Genomic DNA, 24,871 nt, shown 5'->3' on the forward strand with positions numbered 1-24,871 from the left:
CCCTCCTCTATCTTCCGTCTACTTGTGCAAGACAAGTAGAACATTAGAATCCGTTCTAATTCTGAAAATTAATAGGAGATACTTAGCATAACCCAGACCTTCTCTTCGTGGGGAAGTTATGATATTGGAGAATCAGGAATCCATAAAGCATGTAAAGTAACAGTTCAGCCTACTTTAATGCAAGACCCTTTAGGCCATTACATATCATGTAGCACTTTAGACGCTCTTCAGAAAAATAATATAATTTTATCTTGCCAGAAATAAAGAACAAGTTGCTGAAAGGGGCAAAATGCTCCTTTAAAAGGATTGCAGTATAAATGTAGTCACCATAACTCGCTCGTTTAGATCAGATATTAAATCTTGAACTGCATTTTGAGTGTGAAAACTGTTGTCTTTACTTCACTTGAGAATTCCTGAAAGACCCCAAATTATGGGGAAATAGCTACATGGATTTCTACAGTATGCAGCACTATGCTCAAAATTTAAAAAGAAAATAAATATTACAGTATCCAAAGTACATTGGGATCTAATTTCAAGATTCATAGATGCTTGGATATTTATGTTTGTCAGGTTTACATCAATATTCAAACCTTTACTTAGACCTAAAAGTTCTGCAAATACTGGACAGTTCAAGCCAGGTCTTTCATTTTTTTTCTGGTAACAAACAGGTAGCTAGAAAATTCTCTTTTTAGTCCCCTGGTTAAAAAAAAAAAGGGGGGGGGGATTTTGATATTCTGCTCTTCTCCCATATATTGATCTACCCAGGTAATTTTAGATCAGTAAAGCAAATAATTACAGGTTACAGTTTTGCAAAATATTAGAATATTTACTTCAAAACAAAATTAGCTTCTTTTATACTTACGTCTTAAGAGAAAAGTAATAAAAATGAAAATCAGAATTAAAAAAGTATTTTTAAAACAGAAAAATATATTATTGTGTTTGTGAGAGACAAAGGAAAGAACAGCTTTAACTTTTCTTGCTAAAAGTTCTGCTTGTAAAGACACGCCTCTTAATTTTTATTTTGAAGGTTATTCATACCAACTGCAAATACAAAGCCTTTTTCAATCATTTGTAGTACATGGGATGTCCAAAACGTATATCCAGAAACAAGGTAAAAAAACTGGGTATTTACATTATGCAAATGAAAGGTAATTTGCACAACAAACTTGCAGAGTCATGAAAAAAAATCTCTTATTTAAAAACGCAAATAGTGGTATTACGAAACTATTTAAAATCCAATTAAAAACATAATAGAACTTCAGCAATCGACAGTTTATCTCCTTCTAATTGTCAACTGGAATCGAGCAAGAATGACGGGGTTTAAGAGACTCCCTTTTCATAGAGACTGCCTCCTTTTGCTATGAAATCTAAAGTATGGTTAAAAAAATTTTTTAGCTAGCTACAGCCAAGCATGGCAGAATTTGGACCAGCCTACAGACAATCCAAACCCATGCATCCCAGGACTATTAATCCTTTGCTAGTAAATTTAACCTTTAAAGCAATTTATTGCAGACTGAGGAAAGCAGAAAAGAAAGCAGCTTGACTGAAGATGTAAGGTGAAGAGAGCACTGCTCTGGCTTCTTAAATAAGTCAAACCTGTGTAGCAGCTAGAGCACAGGGAGCACGCCACTCATCTCAAACCTGCCTGAAGGTTATGTGAAAACTGGCTACACCTTGCAGCATGAACTCATCAAATACCATGGGGAAATGTGCTTGAGTACAGGCTGCAGGGTATGGTTTGCAGTATGTACTTCTCAGAATGCTGCTAGACTAACAAGGAAGTAATAAGCGTATATGAAAGGACATGACTGCCATTAGGGAATAAGTGTGCATTAGAGGCTTTTAAAATTTAATTAGGGTACCAAATTATATCTCAGTTCTCTTTCCTTCACAAACAACAGCAACCAAAAAAGCTTATGACCTAAAATAAGCCTGTTTAAATCTGAATGTAGCTATTACTCAGCCTTTATATTGTACTATCACCCTGAAAATACTACCAAATGAGGTTCTATACTTGTCCTACAAATGTCAAAATCCCTGCCCCAAAGAGTTTGCAGGTTGTGTTATAAAGTCTAATTACTGTGAAACCAGAAACCTCCTTACAAGTGGCAAAATTCTGAAAAATCAAGATAATTGCAACCCTAGCTCATCCTGATTTGTGAAGCTATTTTTAGAACAGTATAGGCTGATGTGCTCTAAGCTTTTTTACATTTGCATTAAGTCCTCTGTGATTCCTCCTCTGAAATGTGTGCATATGCTGAGTCCATGTGAGATTCTACCACTGGCGCTTGTCATAAGAATTAAATCCCTCTCAAGCTTGTTTACAGCTCAGTACTTGTCATACTGCTCCCCTGAGCTTCATGGCTCACTGTTTTTTGTTGTTGTTGTTGTTTTTCCTCTCTGGCTCTGTGAAAGATTTAATTTCTTTTTTGTTTATGTGTGTACTTACACTTGCAGGTGCAGAAAAGAAAAAAATTGCTGTACCCAGATGTTTTGAAGCTGCCTTAGCATACATACAGCTGAAATTAAGGAGAAAAAATAGATTAGATAAAAACCAACCATCTCATATGGTATTTTATAGCATATTTAATAAGCCTATCATGTTTTTTTTGACAACAACACTCTTGAATATAAGTTTAGGAAAACCAGCATATTCTACAGTTGCTGTCTCTATTCTTTTGCAAAGAGCTTTTTGAAGTCTGAAGGTGGTCCAATTACTCCTATTTCCAATTTTGCTAATATCTTGTAGTGGTTACAGACTCCATTATAAGTAAAGCTACTGCACACCAAGCTGTCTTAATTCATTACTGAATTAGTTGAACCTTAAAGAGCTTGATCCAGATTCTCAGCCATACTTTGGAAAACATACTGTATCGTTAAAAAAAATTACCCTCTTGCTTCTACAGAAATAGAAGCAATCCTTGCCTGGATTGCCTGTAGAGACCTTAGTTCTTACATCTCAAATCACATCTAGTTCAACATGTCTACGTTTCACAAATGCAGCTGGTTAACCTTGCAAATTCATTTACTCCATCACATATTCAAGCAGTCTATAAAAGGCTGCAAAGATGAATAAGCTATTGTTTTATAGCAACTACTGTAGCTATCCATACACATGCCATAATGGCTTGTCTGCTTCACCTAAACAGCATGTGCAGACACAGAATCTTTCTGCAATAAATAGAGTGGCTGCTAACTTCTTTGTTCAAGCTCAGCACGTGCATTAGGAATCTTTCCTTACATATACATGTTCCTAGTCAAATAAGTTTATTAGCACAATTATGTGCAGAACAAAACAGTTCTTTTTGCAATTTTTTTGATCAGCATTTACATTGTAACTTTTCTAGTCATGCACAATTTGTAACACAGACCTTGCTGGAGATGGTAATGGTAAAAAATATAACCACCTGAAGCAGAATCCAGTGAAATTTTAAAGGATGCTGTTGTGAGACTTAAATGATTAGATCTGCGTTTCTTTTACCTGTTTTCAGCTTCAGTAACTTCCTCTAGAGCTTCTACTGGGCAGTTAATGGAAAAGCCTGAACAGCTGCTCTGTGACATTACTGTATAGTCACAGTGTTCTGCCTACCTGCCTACTGTTGCTGTGGGAAAGGTAGACTGCTGGGCTTTTTTTTTTTTTTTCTTTCTTTCTTGATATCTTCATTTTTGTTTTTGGTTCTCTAGTATTCCAGTTGTCACCAAAATAAACACAATTCTTCCCCCAGTGAGGCTCAGAATGTTCCTGATCTTGGAACTGATTTGGCACAGTATTCAAAAGTTTAGGGTTATAGAAGAGGTGCCATGAAATTGGTGAGTGTTAGGTCTATAAATACACAGACCTATTTCTTCTTTCTAAGTCTCCTTGGTTTTATACCTCTGCTTTACTAACTTCACTATGCATAACTAAAATATATACTCTTAAACTGATCGCAAAAAATAAAGATATGGTTCAGTAAACAATGTAGTAGAGTAAGTCCATTTTCTATGCTAGAATGAACACCAGGATAGTTAAACTGTTTTTTACAGCATCCTCAGAATTTGATGCGCTGCACAAATAAAAAGACATTACTGACTGACTCCAGCAAACAAAGTTTTTCTACTCTGTGCTTATTTTTTTCCAGCAGATTAAATAAAAGATAGATACAATAGTGGTTGATGTGTAGAAAGCACTTTTCACCTACCCAGAACAAGATTTGGCAGTGAAATGTATTTAGCTTGATGGACAGGAATTTCCCGAGTTCAGAATGAGTGACCTTGTCAATTATTGACCTTTACCTAATTGGTGTACATTATATTCAAGAATATCAGATTACAGTCAGGTCAAATTTCTTTTTGCTGTGAGGCCACAGGTAACAGACAGTTTGGTCTGAAGCTGAACAGAATCTAATATTTCTTGACAGAGTCCTCTACTCTCATTAACTAAAAGCAGAAACATTTTGCCTGTACATTCTTTGTACCACTCACAGTAAAGTTCCCATTTGCTGCTGCTTCTTAATGATCTTTTATTGCAATGATGCATCTAGACAAACCGATGACACTCTTCATTTGCTGATTTGTATCTTCTCTGGAGATTATCTTCAGCAGAATTCCTACCAGCTTTAGCATGACCTATAAATAAAGAGGATATACCTGTTATTGTAGTGAGACAGAAGTTTAGGGTGGATATATTTTACCCATTCTCATTTGGATAAGCAGGAGAACAACTTTTTAAGCATTTTTTTCAGTTTATTTTACAGAGTTGAAGGTCACATACAAAATGATATAAAAGAGATGCAATCAAGAAACTCTCACAGTTTAAGTGGATTGTAAGCTCTCTCAAACAATATATTTTGTTATTGTGGAAAGAACCAATGCATTTGTAAGGAGTGTGTTAACACATTAAATAATGAGTACATTAATCTAAACCACATATGATGTGAGAAGACAAAAAACATATTTTTATTACAGCCAAAATACAAGTGGCAGTTAGAGGTCACAGCATGTTAAAACACTGCTAAGCCACAGATCCCTAGTGCAGTTAAATCACTCAGTGCTAACTCACAGTCAGGAAAAAGAAAGGCATCCCCTTTTATATGGAACTCTGTTTTGGTTTGATTTCAACAATAACCTTTCCCATATATATATATAATAGCATCTATAGACAACTATGCTAGGAAGGGCCAGCTTTAGCGTGGTGGAAGTGCACAAGTCTAGCAAATATTTTGAGAGCAAAGCTGTCTTGGTGAGGAACAATGTTTCTCAGAGCCCTTAGGTAGCCCCCACCTCAGTAGCACAACCTGCTTTATCATATGAATTATTTTATGGAGAGTGAAGATGAAATCCTATTTCCTTCCAATGGGTAGCTCATCTGGCCAGGAGCATACTTTGATTAGCAGAATCCTCTAAATCAAGTATAGTGGCAATTGTACAACAATCTGTTTAGGTAAGTTTGTGCTCAGAAGAGTGTAAGGATTGTTGCTAAACTCCACCCTCTTTTTAACATGATCAAAAATAAGTTGCTGTGTTGTGTTTTTTGTTTGTTTGTTTGTTTTAAACTCTCCATCTACATCAGGGAAAATAAAACCCAATTATATTTGCAATGTGGTTGCACATAAACAAGATGTGTGTGTGCGTGTACAAGGCAAACCTGTGGGAATGCAGTAACAGTTCAGTGTGGTTAAGACTTCACTTGACTTCCTATACGACAACCACTTACCCTCCACCAAGTCCAGCTTTTTCTGAGTTTCCTTCCAAGCTGAAATCTTGTAATTACTTATACTACGGGGAATCATGTTGAGTCCCTCCATTCTGTCCCAGATTTATTTAGTAATAACATTTCATTTATACAGTAAATAAAAATTAAAGTATGAGTGATTAGTACCTTCCTGCGTGGCAGACTAGATTTTATTTAACAAAATCCTATGCAAATAACATTTGAATTCAGAATCCACATTTAAAATGAATGTTCTGTAATTACAATAGGATATTGCAACATGCTTGTTTGGATAAACCAAATATATTGAATTTGCATACATCTAAAAACATATTACTTGCATGCAAATAACAGAAGCTTTATTATGACCTTTAAAGACTACACTGAAAGATGTATAGGTCTTACTCCAAAAAAAGGTTTCCACCGTTAGTGACAGCAGTTGATCAAAACTAATAACGTCTCTGGAGACCCAGCCCTAATAAGCAGACAGTCTCACAGACCCAATAGCTTCATTACTTGCAGCTGTTTGGTATACTGAAAGCTCACTGTGCTTATTCCTCTTCTGGCAATGCTTTCCCTTGTCACGATAGGAATTTGTATACAATCCCCTGCAAATTACTCCAAAAGCGTTATTTTTTTAGGCTGTAGTTTCCCACAGTATAATAGCCCAAAGTGTGTCAAGATGCAGGCTTAGAAGGGAAGAGAATCATCTTTTTCACCTCAACTGTATCTGTGGCTCTAAGAGAAAGGTAAGCTTTAAGGTACACAGCCCTTCTTGGGGTTGTGAAACTGAAGCAACAAACCACGAAGTACAAGCTGGAAATAATTATTTTGAATTCTGTTATGTTCATCAGTTCCACAGTTTGAAAGAGAAGGCAGGTGAAGACCACAAATAGGCACCAGCTAGGGGAGAAACCAGGAAGGTCCTAACATCTACAGAAGGGAAAAGAAATCACTTATGAAATAGCCACGGATAAACTAAAAGTGGAATGATGACAAAATTCTTACTGCAATATTTATTTTAAATTTATGCTGTACTCAGTCCACTGTTGTTAGTATCTATTAAGAGTTTTAATTTTACTTCCACACTCATCTTTCAAACACCTCAAATGAAAACCTTGCTTCGGATATTTAAAGACGGTACCATTGTTATGTCTGGTTTGATACCAGCACTACACTCTCACTAGTATGTTAAATATGCAAAGATTAACAGCTGCAAAGGGAAAGCATTTCACTGAATAAAGCTGAGAAGAAGAGATCTAGGCAGAGTGGATTATTATACATTCCCATCCACAAGTAACTTGCATAATGTCTGCTGGGGAAAGAAAAGAAAAAAGAAAAAAAAAGGTATGTTTGCTGTATTTTAAATATAGGTTGTACTTCAATTTTCCTTTTCATCAACAAGATTGCCTTCTGAGGAGCCTGGTGGTAAATGGTTTCTTTTGTTGAATGGACAGAAGTTTTAGGTTATTAAAAAGTATGTTCTGCTTTAAGAATTTTATCTTACGACTTTAAATTGAATCAATACTAAGTGCCAAGCAGGTATATAAACAATACAGGTTCAGTGCATTGAAGCAAACCTGGAGAAATTTCATAGGTAAACCTCAAGAAAAGGTAAGTCTTTATCAGCCTTAAAACAGAGGCTGACAGTCTGTCTTTACACTTCACTGCTGGGGTACTTATTAGCTTGCTATTTCAGGGAAAGGTCACAAAAAAAGTTGCAAACTATAGTTTAAAGGATGTTTATATTAAGTATTAGTGCTAAGACACTCTTAGGAAGAATTGGCAGAACTTCATCATGTAGCACAGATGAATAAAATGCTACTATTCACATCTTAATGTCAAGTCACTTCTTAATATATTAATATAAAACTGCATACATGCCACTTGCTAACTTCTTTTTGGTTCCATCAAGGAAGATCATAAAAGCACTTGTCTCCTCTAGGACAACTGAGAGCATCCAGTATGTTATCTGGGAAAGAAAAGAGAGGACAGTCACACAACCACAAGAAAAGCTTCCCCACATCAGGATCCTTTTGTGAATTCTGATCTGATAGGCATATCTCAAGTTTTTTTGCTATCTTTCAGAGCCATTCAAATCAACTGCACTACTTCCTCAAGCTACAATTTTAGGAACATTAAAAAAAAACACATCACTTTATCAGATAAAGCAGGTTAAACCACCTGTCCTGCGTGTAACACGCTCATGATTAAAATTTTGAACTTACTTTTGCTTCTCTTCTGTGTCTGTTGCTTTCCATCTCCATCCAACAACCTAAAAGTTGATTATACATCAACCATCAAGAAAGATACATTCCAAGATACAAAAGGATGGTCACAGGCAGAAAGAAGCCCAGTACTCCATGCATAAGAATAAATAGACATAAAACATATTGACTGAGGAATGAAAGCTACATTTTCCAAGGCTGCTGCATCATCAATATGAGAAGACAATCTCCTTTATAAAGATACCCGTGTATGCTGTGCCTTTCACCAAAGGTTTTGTTCCAAAGAAAACAGCTCTTTTAAATTAAATGTTTAATATTGAGAATTTAGTGAACTAAAATAAAAAACCCTAGGTTTATTTACATTAACTTCATAACACAAGGCATTTGTTCAGCAATGGTCATTCTAAAAAAAAAAATTCCCCCACTTTAAATGCAGATACACAGATCAACATCACAGTTATTCTTGTGGTAGTTATAAAAACCTCAGCCTCTCTGAAATAACGGTTCAAACAGTAAATAAACTTCAACAAAACCAGCTCATTTTTACATCCATAAACACACTTTATAATGCCTTGCAGGCATAACAACTACATTAATCTCCCTCAAAAAGAAGTGTTTCACAGCTAAACATTTTCCAAATTTTCTTCTCCCCCCTGCTCCTTTTTCTTTTTTATTAATATGTATCTGGTGCAGTACAGAAGAAAACAAATTCGCATGCTTTAGTCAATAAAATGACTAAATACAAAATTTCAGTCGAGTGCTTTAAAGCAAGAACAGTGATCTGAGACCTAAAAGAACACTGCACAAAACTCTGTGCAACCTCTGAAAACTAATATGAAATACCAGTCAGCATATTTTCATTTTTATAAAGCGGTGAACCAACAGAAATAATATGTAGTCAAAATTATACTTCGATACTTAATGCTCAAAGGAGATAACGTGCTGGTCTTCATCACCACTGTTCCTTAGAGCTACATTAAAATTAGAGCAAAAGTTTTATTAAAAGCAAAAATCATCCGAGTAATCATAAAACATACTTACCAAATTTTTTATTAGAGGCATATTATATTAAGCATACATCAAAAATACAGGGTGCAACTACACAAAATAAGCTCAGCTCACAAGCCTCAAAAATAAAACACTAAAGAGAACAAGAGAACAATCAGGTATAAAATCTGCTCTACACAAATTTTTGAACAGTCTCTTACAAAACTCTACTGTGACAGCATCCGGCCACAGTCTTTGGTGGAATATTAGTATACCTTAGAGCATTAAAAAAATAATTCATTGCTTTCTACATGCTAGCATATAAATAACAATGCTTACACTTGCAGAAAAGCTTTGAGTTTTGTTTTTTTTTTTTGGTTGGTTTTTGTTTTTTATGTAAGGTTTTGCAGAATAAAAAGTGTTACTCGGGATTCTTAACTCAGCCCTTCAGTTTCTAATGCCTTCTGTCACTAAAGCACCAGAGAACGTGACTTAACACCTATTGCCCGGGGTTCTTCTCTCTCCACTTCCAATAAGTAAAAATGGACTTTTGTTATAAAAATGTTTTTGATGTTTTGCTTCTTCTAGGTTTTGCTTAAAATGGCAATTTGAAATCCATCAGCCTATTCTTGGAACTCACTGTGAACTATGATTCATTCTGATTATTTTCCTGGGTTTATTCATACATTCTTTGAAAGAACTGAATTCTAGGTAAGCCAAAGTTTCTTTCACAAACCGCACAAGACAAACTGAGGCATTTGCCGTACTTGAGGAAGTGCCAAGTGACTGTATAATCACCGAGCATATTCTATTAATTACATGAGCTTTTCATTAAATGCAAATAAAGAACACGTGTGGCATGTGACTTCCTTCAAAATACAAAGTTATATAAACAAAGGTGAAGTTGTTATTCAAGCACATATTGTAAATGTCTTCAGAAGGGAAACAGTGATTCTGGTGTGGATACCAAGAACCAACCTTAAGTTACTTTTTTTGGTAAGGCAAACTTCAGGTAAAATGTCTTTCTAAATTCAAAGAATGGTGGCACAGAATAACTACCAATGGCTGGATGGGAAACAAAACAAAACAAAACCCTTTTACATCACTCAGAAAGCAAAATAATGAATTATGTACACTGATCACATTCAAATAGCTCAGAATGCAGTCAGTGTTAATTGATCTTCTGGAGTGACATCAGTCAAAAGCACCAATTTAACTTAGCTCTAGGAAACCCACTGAATACACGACAGTAATTTTCATCGTTATGCAACCACCTGCAGCGTTCAAACAGCAAATTACTTCAGATAGGAAAACCACAATGGATTCTTAGATTTTCTCCTTCACAGAATAACATGCCACTGCTTTCACGATACATTTTATTTGCCTATTTAAAGTTGTCCCATGGTCTTGCTAGAACAACCTAGTTCTCTCTAATCTCTCCCTTTGGAAGCGCTGATATTTCATATGTGGGTGATATTTCATTTGTGGGTCTATGGCCTAACATTACTGTTTTAAGGGATATGGATTCTCTACATGGATTGAAATAAATAAGAGTTTACATATTAAATATCTAAGAATACATATGTACTTTTGTCAAATACTCAGGTTTTTTAATTTTTGATTTTCCAAACTTTCTCAACAGTAGCTTTCAAACTATACATTTTTCATCCACATTTGTATTATTAAAATGGTAAACATTTTAAAAATTTAATTGCATAATAAAAGACAAATGTGAGGACATTCCGAGCAAGTACCATACAACTGGCTCCACCTGAAGGTAATGCTTTCCAACACCACATATCAGATTGTTATTCAAAATAATCAATTGGCATGTAAAAATTAATATTCAGATTAAAAATAGTACAGGTTTCTCTTGGTTTATATGAACACAGGAACTCCTTCAGTAACATATACACCAAGTTCTACAGCTGGTTTAGAACTCTGCAATACGCTTTTTGGGATGCTGTGTTTTATAATCATTCATGCCTACAAGCATGAAGACACTAGACCTGTTCATACTACCTCAAATTAAAAAATTCACTACAACACTTAAAGATCAGAAGAATACTGCAACTTATTGTTCTCAGCTTTTTCACTTGTTTCTTATTTGGAGTTCTTTAAGCAGCAGATCTTGGAGAGCTGTGACTATGTAAGCCGTTCCACTTTTCTTTCTAAAAAGCTTCTAAACCTGCATGGAGGAAAATTAAGAAGCACTTTAACATCTGATTCATATAGCTTTTTAAGAGTTTGAAGCGATTTTTGAGATGATGAGATGTGGTTTATTTAGAAGTTCCAACAACGAGCTGAATGGTCTCTAAATTTTAATACTGTTGCTAATTAGACCCATTTAGCAGCTAAGCTAGTTAACCTAAAAGGACAGAGCAGACTTCAGTAGCATGCTGATGGCCCAGAAAAATATCTTTATATAATCTGGAAAAGTTGGCGCATCTAACCACAATATACGGCTACAAAAATATGCTTATGCATAGGCACTTGCTTATTTCAAAAATTTACTTAAGTGTCAAATTCACAATTTTGAAATGAAATAATTTCTGGAATCTGCTAATAAATCTTTTTTTTTTTTTTTTTTTTTTTAAAAAGGTGGGAAGACTATGCCCAAAGTTTCAAGCTGAGCAATAAAATTATTCACAAAGACAAAATTTTGTTGCAAATATTTACTCAAAAAGTAATAATTTACAGCAGTGCTTTAACAGCTGTTCAAAACATTTAACATTCATTAGAAATAAGACTAAGTCAAAAGCACATTCTGAATATTTCAAATGGAGCAATGAAGTCCTAAGAGCAAGCTACTGTTAGTCAGTTGCATTCCTATACCTAGCTGCTAGCTATAAAGAAAAAAAAAAAAACAACCCAAAACCAGCAGCTATCTTTCTGTACATAACAAACTACAAAAGTCCTGAAATCGAACTGTACACTCCTATGCTCTCGTGTCCTTTTTGTAACAGTTAGCAAGTAGCAGCTGCAAAATGGCAGAACGTATGCCAGCTGGTATTTCCAGTTTGGGGTTCTCCTTCTTTCTGCTTAAAACAATTTTTACATTAAACCATACTTTGGTTTGACTTACAGACCATTCCTATGGGTCTACTACTAAGAATATTTAAAACAATGGTAAAAGCCTAACAGCTACAGTACTTTCAGCAGTATGTCCTACTTTATACAATTATGCTCGGTATTTCTGCACAGCCTGCACATTGAAAACCCCACAAATATATATATTTTGTCATAATATTTCCACTTTCACTGAAAGTTTATTAAGGTAAGCTTACAGTCTGGCAGGATTACACCTGTACAGAGGTGCATAGATTCATATAATTCTGTTTACATGCTTTTACAGACAGGAATGTGACACCAAATCCAAAGGTTTACGTTTACCCAATTTATCAGTAGACCAACAACCATTGCTACAAGTGTGCTCCACTTCAGCATCAGAACTGAATTCATACTGAATCCCACCGTTTCACTTAAGGATTTTTAAAAATCTTGTCTTGACTAGCAAATCACTTTATGTGAGATTAAAAAAATAGAATTTATTCCTCCTTTCAAATGTTGGTTTATTAAGATATACCACACAGAAGAGACAGGCAGACAAATTGAAATGTGTTACCTTTCATAAACTTAGTTAAATCAGTTGTACATACATGTACATGCTACCTTCATATGCAAAGTTTCCCTGCTGTGCCTCTTTCTCTCTCTCAAAAAACCCTACAAGCAACCATGAGCACACTTGTCAGGAATGGTCCATGGTGTTCCTACCATTAGTTATAATAAACAATAAAATGAACACAATTTCAGCTTGTTTCATTTTCGTCTGTCTTGTTTACAGTTGTTTCCATTCTGCTGGGACTGCTTTCTTTAGAAGTCTCGTCTGTTCGTTCAGAGGGTCGTTCAGCTTTCTTTGATGAAGGTGCAACATTACCTTTCTGAAGAATTTCAGTCGCTTCATGCTCTAGCACCTCTGATGGAGTCAAAGGCTCCAAATGAATACTGCCTTGTTCACTAATGTCTGAACTAACGGATTCAGGTTCATTTCTTTTTCTCAAGAACTGCTCAAAACTAACATCTTCGCCCAACGTTAGTTTTAAGTCCTTTGCGTTCATTGCTGAAAGTGTAGTTTCATCCAAGTTTTGTACTTTAGTCTGGTCAGTCAAGACACCATCATCTGAACTTTGGCAAGTTTTCAACTCGCTTTCACCATGAATACATTTTTGTTCTTTGTCTACTAATTGTTTGTTACTATCTGAATCACAACATGCTCCTTTCTCATGCAAAGAATTCTTGGAGCTATTGTCATGGAGTTCCAAATCGGGAACATTTTTTGTATCTGAGAATGATGAGTTGTCTTCATTCTTTTCAACCGATGCAACTTTTTTAGCTTGATTTCTATTGCATTCTTTTGTTTCCTCTGAAGACTCATGCTCTTGTTTGCTGAAAAAACAAAACATGTTATTTTTATAACAGCTAAAATAAAGCAACACATGGCTGTGCTCTGCAAAGTGACACTCAGTGGTACTGCAGATTTCCTATTTGGTATTTCCATAGCAAGATGGGCTGAATTTAACAAGTGCATTTTTCTTAACCATTTACAAACTCAGCCTTAGGACTCTTCAATTCTTGCATTTCATCTCCAGAAATGAAAGTTGTTCCCCTTCTATGATGTAGAACTTTTCAAAATACACCATTAAGTTCCCCTTTGATGCAGATGTCGATACAGCTATTTGGGAATTTCTGTTGATGATGTACAAATAAAAGAAGCCAGTTCGGACCTTTATATTGCCAAATTAACTCTGCAGTACTAATGGCAGTCAGGAGAAAAAGGAATAGTTGGAAATCAACATTAATTTAAATCTAAAATTTAGTGGAGCAGCTAGAAATTTGAGAATTCATTGAAAAAGTAAATCTGTGAGGACCATTTTTCAGAGTAAAACTGCATGTTGATTAAAAATAGGAAGGAACAGTACTGACATACAAGTAAGAATGAGAATCTTATTATACAATAAGATCTAAAACACAGTGTATGAACTTTTATACAAAGTAGCTGCAGTTTAAGTCTCGTATTATCTTAATAAAGCCACATGCAGTCCTCTAAGGTTATTAGGGAGGGGAGAGAATAAAATTCTCCAAAGAGACTGAACTGTGTATTTCAGATGCCACCTCTACCCATAAAAGAAAGCATCTAGTCACATGCTATACACAATTTGCTTATGTGTTTATATTATAAGAGCCAAAATCCTAAATTCTACTCTGATATTTCTTTTTATTTGTTACAGGAACCACTGGCTTCTCTCATTATTTTAATGAGGAGCTCTATTTTTGCTGTGAAGATTTAAGTTTGGTAAAAACATCATTCTAAACCCATTCAATTTTTTTTTTCTGAATGAGAAGTAGTTCTAATTACCTTAAATAGTGATGTTGATAGACAAAAAAACACAAACAAACAAAAAAGAGAAGAATTGGAGGGGAGATGAAAGAATGAGTTTGATTTCAGATATAAATTCTACATAGGAAGTGAAATTAGGAGCAAGCACATCTCCCAGTTTAACTTTTGAATCTGAAACTTGAAAATAGCCTCTGAACAGTGACACGCAGATAAGAGATGCAACAGATAGTATCATCAAGTATCTTATTAATCAAAAAATAATTCGTACTTTATTTCTTCACGTAGTTTTAAACATGATTTGAAGTCACTTCTGACTAAACCCACCTTTAACACTGGATGAGCAACAGACAGTTCAAAGACTTTTACAAGGAATAACCAACTACCTGTTATTAAGTTTTTGCAATGTATTTTCACACTGAGAAGTCTAACCATGTTTTCCTACTGATGTAGGAAGTTGAAACAATTCATGTGGTTCACCTAGATGCCAGGTGATGCTGAGCTGCACAGAAAATGGTTAGTCTGGTCCAGGTGCTACATACTGCAAACATCCATAAGTCTGTTTTCAAGCTTTACTGTCACTTAAGGAGGGTAATTCGGAAATATTCTATTTCCTACTTAGAATTTATAACACGGGAATATTTTGAGCAGGGATAGGAGACTACAGAAATACTGTTGAACTGTGAAATCTCATTGGCCACAAAATAATAATTTTCACCGTTTCACCAGTTTTTCTTCATAATAAGGAACTAACTCAAGGGACAGGTCAACCTTTATTAAATTACAATTTGCAATTACATATTTGCTACCACTGCCAGACAAAGGTGTGTTTTTTTCTTTTCATTTATTGTACTAAAACAATAAACAACAATTGCCAATAGACTTTCATAGCCAAATTCTTGTCCTCCCTCCCAAACTCCTAGAAAAAGTGGAAAAAGCGTAATATTTGAGAGAAAACACAAGCCTAGGTTCAAGCACAGGCATCACCACTCAGAACCACATAACATCCATGGCTAACATAATTAGCCTTACTTCACCTGTTCCTAATTACTGTACCTATTCCAGCAAAACACTTAGCTATACAGAGCCTTAAATTCTAGTAAATATTTAGAAATGCATTCATATGAAAATCCAGTCAACTGTTTATGGGAGTGTATGTAGCTCATATACATGAGCTACTTTAGCTACTACTTTTCAGCGAGCAGCCTGAGGGCAAGGAGTAGTTGCAGAGTTAATTAAGCACAATATTATGCTTTACCTGGCCAGTTTTGAACACAGGTATGAAAAAAAAAAAAAAAAAGGTTTTAAATAAAGGGATGACTAATACCTCATCAGCACACACAACAGTGTTTCCACACTGTGAATCCTATATGGCTTACATGTATGTACACACACGTTTCACACTGAGAAATTGCTCAGAAGCACAAACCTCCCTTAATGTCTGAAGGGAACCCATCACAAACTCCCTCACCTTCTAGTAATCAACCCCCAGCTTTGACCAAACCAAGTCTTCTCACTACAACTCATTTTTGGTGAAGCATGGGAGGTGGGGGGATGGGGAGGAAGAAAAATCTTTATATATTTATTTCTCATGCAGAAAAAAAGCCGTCTCTTACCAATAAAACAGAGTATAAAAACCAATTGAACAAATTTTTGCACAGCAATAACCATCACGGAAACAAATATCCAGAAAAGAGTGATATTTTACTGCTAGACACATCAGTAAGCTCATTTAAATTGACCAGTTCTTCAACGAAATGATTTACCTCTGCTGAGAACTGCTGATGAATAAGCAAAACTCAGCAGCTGTGACGCACTAAAACCCGCAATAAAAAAAAATTATATGGGATTTCAAGAGAACATTCTGTTAGTAGCTGAAAAAGAACAGCTTTCTAACTAATATTTGAATGAAATGCTCTACTGTACCTGCAAACACTGGTTACAGTATAAGAACACTAGAATTTCAGAAATCAAGAATACCTGGAAAATGTGAGAACTGTATATAGAAACTATACACAGTATATAGAAACAAGAATTTCAGTGATTAGAATACAAAATTTGACTGTTCTTTAATAAATCAGTGAATTGAAGTTTCTAAAGCATTACATCAACCATGGCTAGAGAGTATCAATTCTGGGCCATACTAAGGAATTAGCTGGTATATGCCTGTATGAAGCATGGCTTTAGAATAAGACTAGTGGGGACTAGTGGAAGAGACAGCTTTAAGAACAAGAGATGAACCTACTAAGTGAAAACGCACACACATGCCAAGCTAGAGATGGCTAGAAATGAAGAGGATTTTTTTTCTTTTTTTCTCATTGTATAGAAAATGTAAGATCTGGGGGTCAAGTGAGGCTGAGGGAAGTTCAGCTCTGCATGTGTGTGTGTTTTGTTTTGAAATCCTACTAAGCTTGAAGTTTTTTGCTGCAATTTGCTACGCATATTAACTTCATATTACTTAGATTATTAGTATTTTTTTATATTAAGCTTTTAAAACATTCAGGAAAAAATATTGCAATAAAGAAAATCATACAACTTCAGAACAGCAGTATGAAGTGACACACATCTGCATACATGGTAGTTGCATGCAGACCCTCAGTGTGTGGGCTGTACTTAGAGGTAACAAAATCAGTACCGTGGTTACATTCACATTAACATATTGCTATGAAACAACAGCATGGTTTTGAGGCAAATTCCTTGACTGCTCCCACATACCGGCTTGGTTTACAGAACTGCTCTGGTGTATGGAAGGTGAGGAAACTGAATTGGAAGCTCTGATCCATGAGAGCACCAACCATGCTCCAGCTCCTAGTGGAGTCCTCAAGAACCCACCCAAGAGCGGCTGCTTCACACAGCTCTAAAGTATGTGCACAGCACGGGCATTCTGTCCCGGGAACACAAGACTGGTCCTTCAAACCACACATAATGCCTTCAGACCACAAGGCAAAGATGTAGGTTTCTCAGAACCAACTGCTTTGATCTACTCATCTGCTCCTACAAGACTGATTACTTGTTAATACCAACATAGCTATGTTGGCTTAAAAATTGAAAAAAAGTGTTTGAGGACTGAACACCTCTGGCACTAGAGCTACAATACTCTAGATGTCTGTCTCAGAGGTCATAAAAATCAACAAACGTATCAAATGAATAGTTTTAGCAGGAAACACAGAACAGGTTTATAAATTAAAGTGACTTTTATCTACCTAAACACAAGGATAGGAGAATGTAGCACATAATATTCAATTAGAATTACAACGACTGTTGACCGATCTGTAGATTAAAGATGAAGTTATGTTCTAATACCTGAACCTTTTTATAGCCTCAATTCTTCAGTATGCATTTTAAATGAAAGTAAAATTTCAAATGATTTGCCTCACTGCGTGAGACTATAACAAAGAAAAAAAAATACAACCCTTTCTAAAAAGAGAAGTAACCTACAGAGACTCTGAAAGCAGACAGTTTTCCTTTTTATTTTTAAAGCACTCTAAGTGCACCTATAAAAAATAACCGTAGTTGTGTTTTGACTATGCTTTCCGAGGTTAAATTTGCATCAACAACTGTGAAAGACTACTAATTGGCAGAAGAGATTTCAGGCCACAGGACCTGAAGTAGTAATTTAGATTGATTACATGATGTATAAGTCTGCCCGCACTGCATGCCCAAAGCAATGTATTAGATCTCAGTTATTTTCCCAGACTAACGTTAAAAATCCACAATTTCAATTATTTTACATAGATCGGTAATTGATACAGTTACCCAACAAATTAAAGTTAATAATTTTGTTGAGTGTGCTTTCTACAAATGACATGGGTCATGACACTGAATGAATCCCCATGAACTAACATGTTGGGCTGTATGCTAAAATTGCTTCCAGTTTTCCTGGAGATACTGTTAATTCATACACAGTACTACACAAAATGCTTCTTTTAACACTTGATACAATTTACGTCTTGTTTTATGAATTTTGACTAATTTGCAGTTTAAGCATTACTAAGAACACATTTTGACATTTAGAACCTAAATTCTAAATGCCTTGTTGAGTAAATACATTATGACCGCTGTTCAAAAATCTTTACTGCAGAAAATATACATTATGAAAATATCATTTAAAATACTTCCACCCAATTACCTGAGAAATAACACAGCATGTGTTATTTTGTGTACTTGAATTTCAAGATGTAGCTGATCATTATATTTACCTTTTAAATGTTGGTGTTTCTGTTTTTCCTTCAGATAAACTAGGTCTTGAATTTTTCTGTAATAATTAATGATACTTCTTTTATTTTACATCCATGACCAGTTGATTACAATAAAGTTGTAGAAACAAATTTACACCAACTTTCTCATACATCTCCTAGGTAGTAGAGATTGAGCATGGATCATAACAAAGTTGTTTGCAAACAGTCTTCCAAGTTAAAAAAAAAAAAAAAGCATAAAAAAGAACTTTAAAGCAACTCTTGTAGCCTTTCTTCATGTACATCATTTCAATTACACCTTACTGAATAAGATCTGGAGAGTTAAGTCCTAACAGTGCTTTATTTGGTGGTTAAAAAAACAAAAACAAACAAACAAAAAAATCCCACTAAATTTGTGTTGCTAAAAAGCCAAGGGAAAAGCAAGAAAGAGAAAGTTGAGGTTAGTATATTTTTATAAGCTTTAGGCAGTGTTTTACCCTACAGATGCTGATACATTAATTTTAAAAGGAAGATTCTTATCAAAACTCTTATAATGGAAGAGACTTTTGAGCCTAATGTAAGTTACTGAATGAAATACTTTCTCAGCTCTGAACAACATGGACAAAGTTGTGTTGTTGCTTTTTTAAATTAATTTTTAAAATGACAGAAGGTAAAAGTGACTGAAGACTGCCACTGGGAAAAGGTCAAAGCAGTTTTATAGAAACTTCAATACAACAGGGCATTCTGCTCATATTTTCTTACTCTCATTACAGAAAAAAATACTTAAGTGACAAAATTAAGTTGTTAATTTTTTTGGTCTAACTTTTTAACTATTAAGTGAATTCTGGTTTTACAATAAGAGGTTCCTATATGTAAATTCTTATATATTTAAAAAATGCATAATTAGTTTTATATATTATTAGTATACTTCTCCCCACAGAGATGGTGTATTTTATTTCAATGAAGATAAATTATTCAGCTAATTTTTTGAAGTTGTATGTTAAACCTAATCTTATTCTGTCTTCTAAAATACCCTTTACAATACTTCTATCATACTTTGTTACATTCCTGTCCTACAAAACTCATACGATCCATAATAAGAAACACTTTTCAACTTCAAATTATTGTACTCTCTGTGCCCTTCCCTACATCTTGGAGATTATTGATCTGTATTCCTCTAGCTGGCCTACCACAGAACCTCCTTCTCTGCACATCATCCTCCTCTGCTCTGCCCAAGAAACTCTGAAGAAAGGAAGATTTCTTGGCTTAACTCTCTGAATTTTATACACTATATTCTAAACAACCCGAATCATCGATTTATATTTTTGGTTCTTCAGCACCCTGCTTGTTCTTTGACCTCCTGCTACCTATTCCCACAGGCCAGGGTGCACATTGCACTTCCGCTGACTCCACATGACAGAGGAAAAAATGACGACCATAGTTAATGCAGTTACTGGCAGATCCTGACGGGGTTGGTGAATAAAATGTCAAGCACCAGCATGCAACAAAACAGCAAGCACTCCACGGGATCTTGGAAAAAAATAACCAAAAGTTCCCCAGTGAAAGGCAGCTCACCTTTCTGAGAGGTCCTGGTTCAGACTTCATGTCCAACCTGAGAGCTAACAGCAAAGTGCCTGTTTTGTCTGTATTCTCCACCTTCTCCAACCAGAAGGACTATGGTGGTTTTCCATGCCTTTTTTTCATCCTTTTTTATTGTATTTTTTAATGCAAACCAAAATTATAGACCATCATATTGTGGAAGAAAAAATACAGATTTCATAAACACGTGGTCCCCATTGAGCCTGCAGGAAATGCATTCCAAACATTGTATGTGATGCAAAAGTATGAAAGATGGAAAGTAAAGGCAAAACACATTTAAAGTGGTAATGGAATCTGTGGACAGAAACGATGCTACTGTTTGTGTTTCAGAATCCTTTTGCTTAACAGCACTGAATAAAGATGGACAGGCTTATCACACTGCTACATAATCTTTGCTTCGGATACAAAACTGATACAAACCTTTTCCACTTTAGAGAATAAGCAAGCGACATTAGAAGTGCAATCTTTACTAGGTCTGAGGACTTCTCTCGCTCTCTAACTGGATGGAATATCCATAACAAATTGCCCTTTTAGAAAGCCAACAGAAAAGACAACTTGTTACACAAGAAAATTCTGTAAAATCTAAATCCAAAGATGATGTTTTTGCAAAAAGTTGTGTATATACTGTGAGATCATTTAGCTTTATGTTAGGCAGAAAGCATGAGGAAATTTGTACACATGCCTAGAAGGAAAGTAATTCAGGCCTAAAGAGGCATTTCCAGAGATTTTCCTCTTTAAAGAAATGCAAAAAAAAAAAAAAAAAAAAGTCAAAAAGTCACAGTTCAGAATCAACATTTACACATTTCTCAGGTTATATTTCAGGTGAATTTCTGGGTTCACTGAAGATACATACATAAGACAACTAAGCCATTCCTTCACTGGAATCTGGCGTACAAATCAACCGAATTGGACTGACTAAAATTTTGAAATTGTTGTGTCGCAGACATAATAAAGACATCCCTCCACCACTGCGATACCTTTTTGTGGTAAAACACAGAAAGCTAGCTCTTTGCACTACGTGTATCTTCAGAACTCCGTGAAGTAGTACTGTATGTATAGTTAAAACAGAATTGCCTTGTGTCTTCAAACTAGTTACAAAGTTCAGAGATACTGTTTAGACTGTGTGGAGAAAAGAATAGACATTACCTCCAACTTAGCTTCTCTCTCTAGAACGCAGATTTCGTTCTTTAACCTAGTGGATAATGAATTAAGATTCAACATCTTCAATAGTGTCTGGTTAAAACACAGATAAAACGGATGAAGATGCTTACAGTATGAAAGCAACTTGGTAACCTGAAATCAGTTTATGAAGCTCATACTTCTTTTTGAGCTTAAATGTACTTCAGAGCTCCACAAGAGTGTTTCAAGATTTCAATATGTATTATTATTGGTTATACAAAAATTATGAGATAAATTTGTTTCACGTAACCTGCTCCAGTTGTATCACCTCATGAATATCAGCAGTCTTAAGAAAGTTACTGGTACTTCTATGGCAGAATTTACTGCAATTATATGTGAGGAATAACCTCCTTCCCATAAAGGCCTTTTAAACAAGAACTGAAGATTTAAGATCTGAAGTGATAAATTTGTTGAAATGTACTCTTTAAGAAGTGTATAAAGCTACATTCTAAGCAAGATTATTTAATTATTAAACATCTACCACAACCCAAATACCCAGAACAAAGTTGTAGTTTACTTACAGGGCAACTGTAAAACATTGCAACTGACCTCCAACTGCAACTTGGAGGAGATGCTTCCTTCAAAATACCTTCACGGGTACAGTCCATATATTAGATGAGCTATTAATTATTTAAATCTATTGACTTCTAAAACCACATTAATTAAACTTATCACAACATCACTAAAATTGATTTTCTGTGTTTATATAAGTAAATGCTACTGCAGAGATAGCAAGATGTGTGTCTCCTACAAAACCTTGTTAAGTCATCACTTCTAGTATAAAATCTAACCTTTCAAATGTTTCCTACAAAAAAAACTGAACAATCCCCTCAAAACTGGCAATGCCTGTATCATCTTTGTTATTGCTGCATTAAAGACAAACACTCTGCTGCAGTATGGTGCTGCCTCTGTTATATTTAAATACTGTTATAAATCATAACTTAAATTATTCATGACCTCACTGAGTGTTAATGGCTGTGTGCAAAGTACAACATGCCTGACAGAAGAAACACCTTTATCAACTCAAATTTTATGAAAAACGTATACTAATACTAGGTACCACATCTATTTTGCTACATTAATCCAAGAAAAAGCAGTGCTAAAAGCAGACCCTTTAAAGAATTTAACACACACTTTCAGCACACCATGTACGCCTTAGATTAACATTAAAGGTCTAGCAGGTAGGCAACTACTTGGATTGTGGTATAAACAACTATTTACATCGTAATTTGCAATAAACCATTGCAAAAATAACTAGGAAAAAAGTCTGTTTTACAATAACTCCTATTTTAGCACTGTAACAATGTTCATCTAATTACCAGTAAGAACAATGATCAGGGTAAATCAAGTAACACATTTATTGGGTCAGAGACTTGAAATGCTCTGAATCATGACCATCAATACTGGTAAAAGATGGTGCAACACCAGATATTTAACTTGGCTTTACTGCTTTAATGATTTCTGTGCAAGAATTTAAACAAGTAGGTTGGAAACTGTAATTTGTCTAAAAACAAACACTATTCACTTCTGAAAAGGAAGAACAATTTATATGCAAAGAAATCAGACACCACAGGACATGCTGTGCATAGAATAACAGAACAACTTGGGTTGGAAGGGACCTTAAAGGCCATTTAGTTCCAACCCCCTGCTATGGACAGGGATGTTACCCACTAAAGCAAGTTGCCCAAGGCCTCGTCCAACCTGGTCTTGAACACCTGCAGGGATGGGCTTCCACAGCTCCGCTGGGCAAGAGAAGTATTTGTTCTTGTTGTATGAGAAAATTAAGTTTTGCCACCACAATAAACAGGTATGAACTGAATCTAATAACCATATACTGTTGTAAATATATTTTTAAAAATAGTTTACATGATCAAATTATGATAGATTTCTGTGGCTATCTTTCTATAGCTTAGAAAACAGATTTAAACTGGATAGTTTACACTGCTTTTAAAGTGAACAAAGCTTATAGCATTTTGTGACAACTACATCTTTGTTAATACGGTTCACCTTGGATTACTGATATTCTCAACCTTACTTCTGTTTAGGAATAGGTTTTAGAATTTAGTTCCTTCTAATTTCTAATTAACAAGTTTCCTAAGTGGATACTGAACCACAGAAGACTAACATCCTGTGATGTCCCTAACACTTTTACAAAAAATCTTAGATGTTTGGGGCCTAACAGTTTGGTTTCTGAAGAGTTCCGTCTCCCGTAGTTCTCAAAAAGCAACAAAGGCAATGTCCTTTCTTATGTATCTGGAGCTGCCATACTTCTGGGAAGAACCTTATGAAAGTAAAACAAAGTCTCTGACCATCTGTGGTAAATACAGCCTGTTGGTCCACAATTTTGAGCAATTTTGAAACCTCTCTAAAACTCCCCAAATATTATCGTACATTGAAATAAACTTTAATTTAAGAACAATGAGAAGTGACTCCTGATTATCAATCCCTCAAATAAAAATTCCCCCAAGATGTTAACAGCTGACGACAAAATTTCAGCTTGACTGAGATAGTTAAGAGGAAGTAATGGCCACAAAACTAAAGAGGTTCAGGCTTTGACTATAGAATAAAAGACAGGTAATTAAGAACATTCCTTTAGATGCTTTAAATCTGAAGGCAGGTTGATCTGAAACTTTGTTTGATATGCAAGGAATCAGCTTGGGCTAATGGAACAAATTTAGAGTCATTGAAAAAAGCAGACTGTAAAATGCATAATCCAAACATAGCTAAGGGTATTGTCATTATTTCTGAAATTCATGTAGTCTCATAGCTTTGCCTGCCTTCACATAATAAAATGTATCTATATTTGTGCACATACAGAGCTCACATCATGAACCACTGTCTTCCCAGTGATCTGTCATGTTTTCCTACAGTCACATAGTTGTTCCCACAGCTCTTTTGGGTAAGCAGCACTGAAAAAACAGCTTGAATCGTTCACCAAACACACCCTTCCTGTCTATCCCTAACCAAAACGAACTTTTCCTAGGAAATCAGTAGTCCCAGCTGGAGCTAACAACTTTGTGTTATCTAAGTGGCTCATGGTACCTTCCAGCCACCCAGCTCAACTATACACAAGGATTATAAACATAAATTGCTTGTGAAAACAATATACATAAATGTCAAAACAGAGTACCAATCTTCCGTAATTTGCAGGAAATTCTTAGAGAACATTTCTGAAAGCCACAAAAATCTGTAGTCATACTCCTGTTTTGGTTGCTGACAAAAACCTGAATGAAAGTGTGATATCACAGATTTAACTTCCTCTGAGTTACAACAGCATGTTCACAATGAAATAATGATCCCACTACGCTTTTTTGAATGCTATTGTGACAAAACAGAAACAAGTCCTGCAAGAAAAACTTGTGCTATGTAACTGATGGTTGAAATTGAACAACAGCATGCAAGACAGAACATACCTTCTGTCAGAATAAAAAGAAAAAGCAGCAAAAAGAACAAGACTTAGGAGTACTAATTGACTGCGTGGATGTTTAATCACAACGTATGCATAAAAGACAAACTGATGATGAGATCTTTGCTGTTACTAGCAATAACACAGTGGCTGCAGAAGCTCACTATCTCCCAAACTGTTGTTGTTTCTATACGAAAAGTGAAGAGGACA

General features: G+C 35.2%; 1 protein-coding gene across 3 annotated transcripts in view; it reads right to left on the reverse strand.

Annotated features, from left to right (window-relative positions):
* Positions 1-8,954: 8,954 nt before the first annotated feature.
* The window catches only part of ZNF280D (zinc finger protein 280D), a 51,625-nt gene continuing 35,708 nt past the window's right edge, over positions 8,955-24,871 (reverse strand). For all 3 annotated transcript variants that reach the window (XM_084293352.1, XM_084293351.1, XM_084293353.1), the window contains one exon: positions 8,955-13,353. In XM_084293352.1, the coding sequence (XP_084149478.1) occupies positions 12,717-13,353 (637 nt within the window). In that variant the 3' untranslated portion in view covers positions 8,955-12,716. The remainder of the gene's footprint in view (positions 13,354-24,871) is intronic.

This window comes from Netta rufina (genome assembly GCF_964035555.1).
Source record: "Netta rufina genome assembly, chromosome: 11".
NCBI classification, from domain to species: Eukaryota; Metazoa; Chordata; class Aves; order Anseriformes; family Anatidae; genus Netta; species Netta rufina.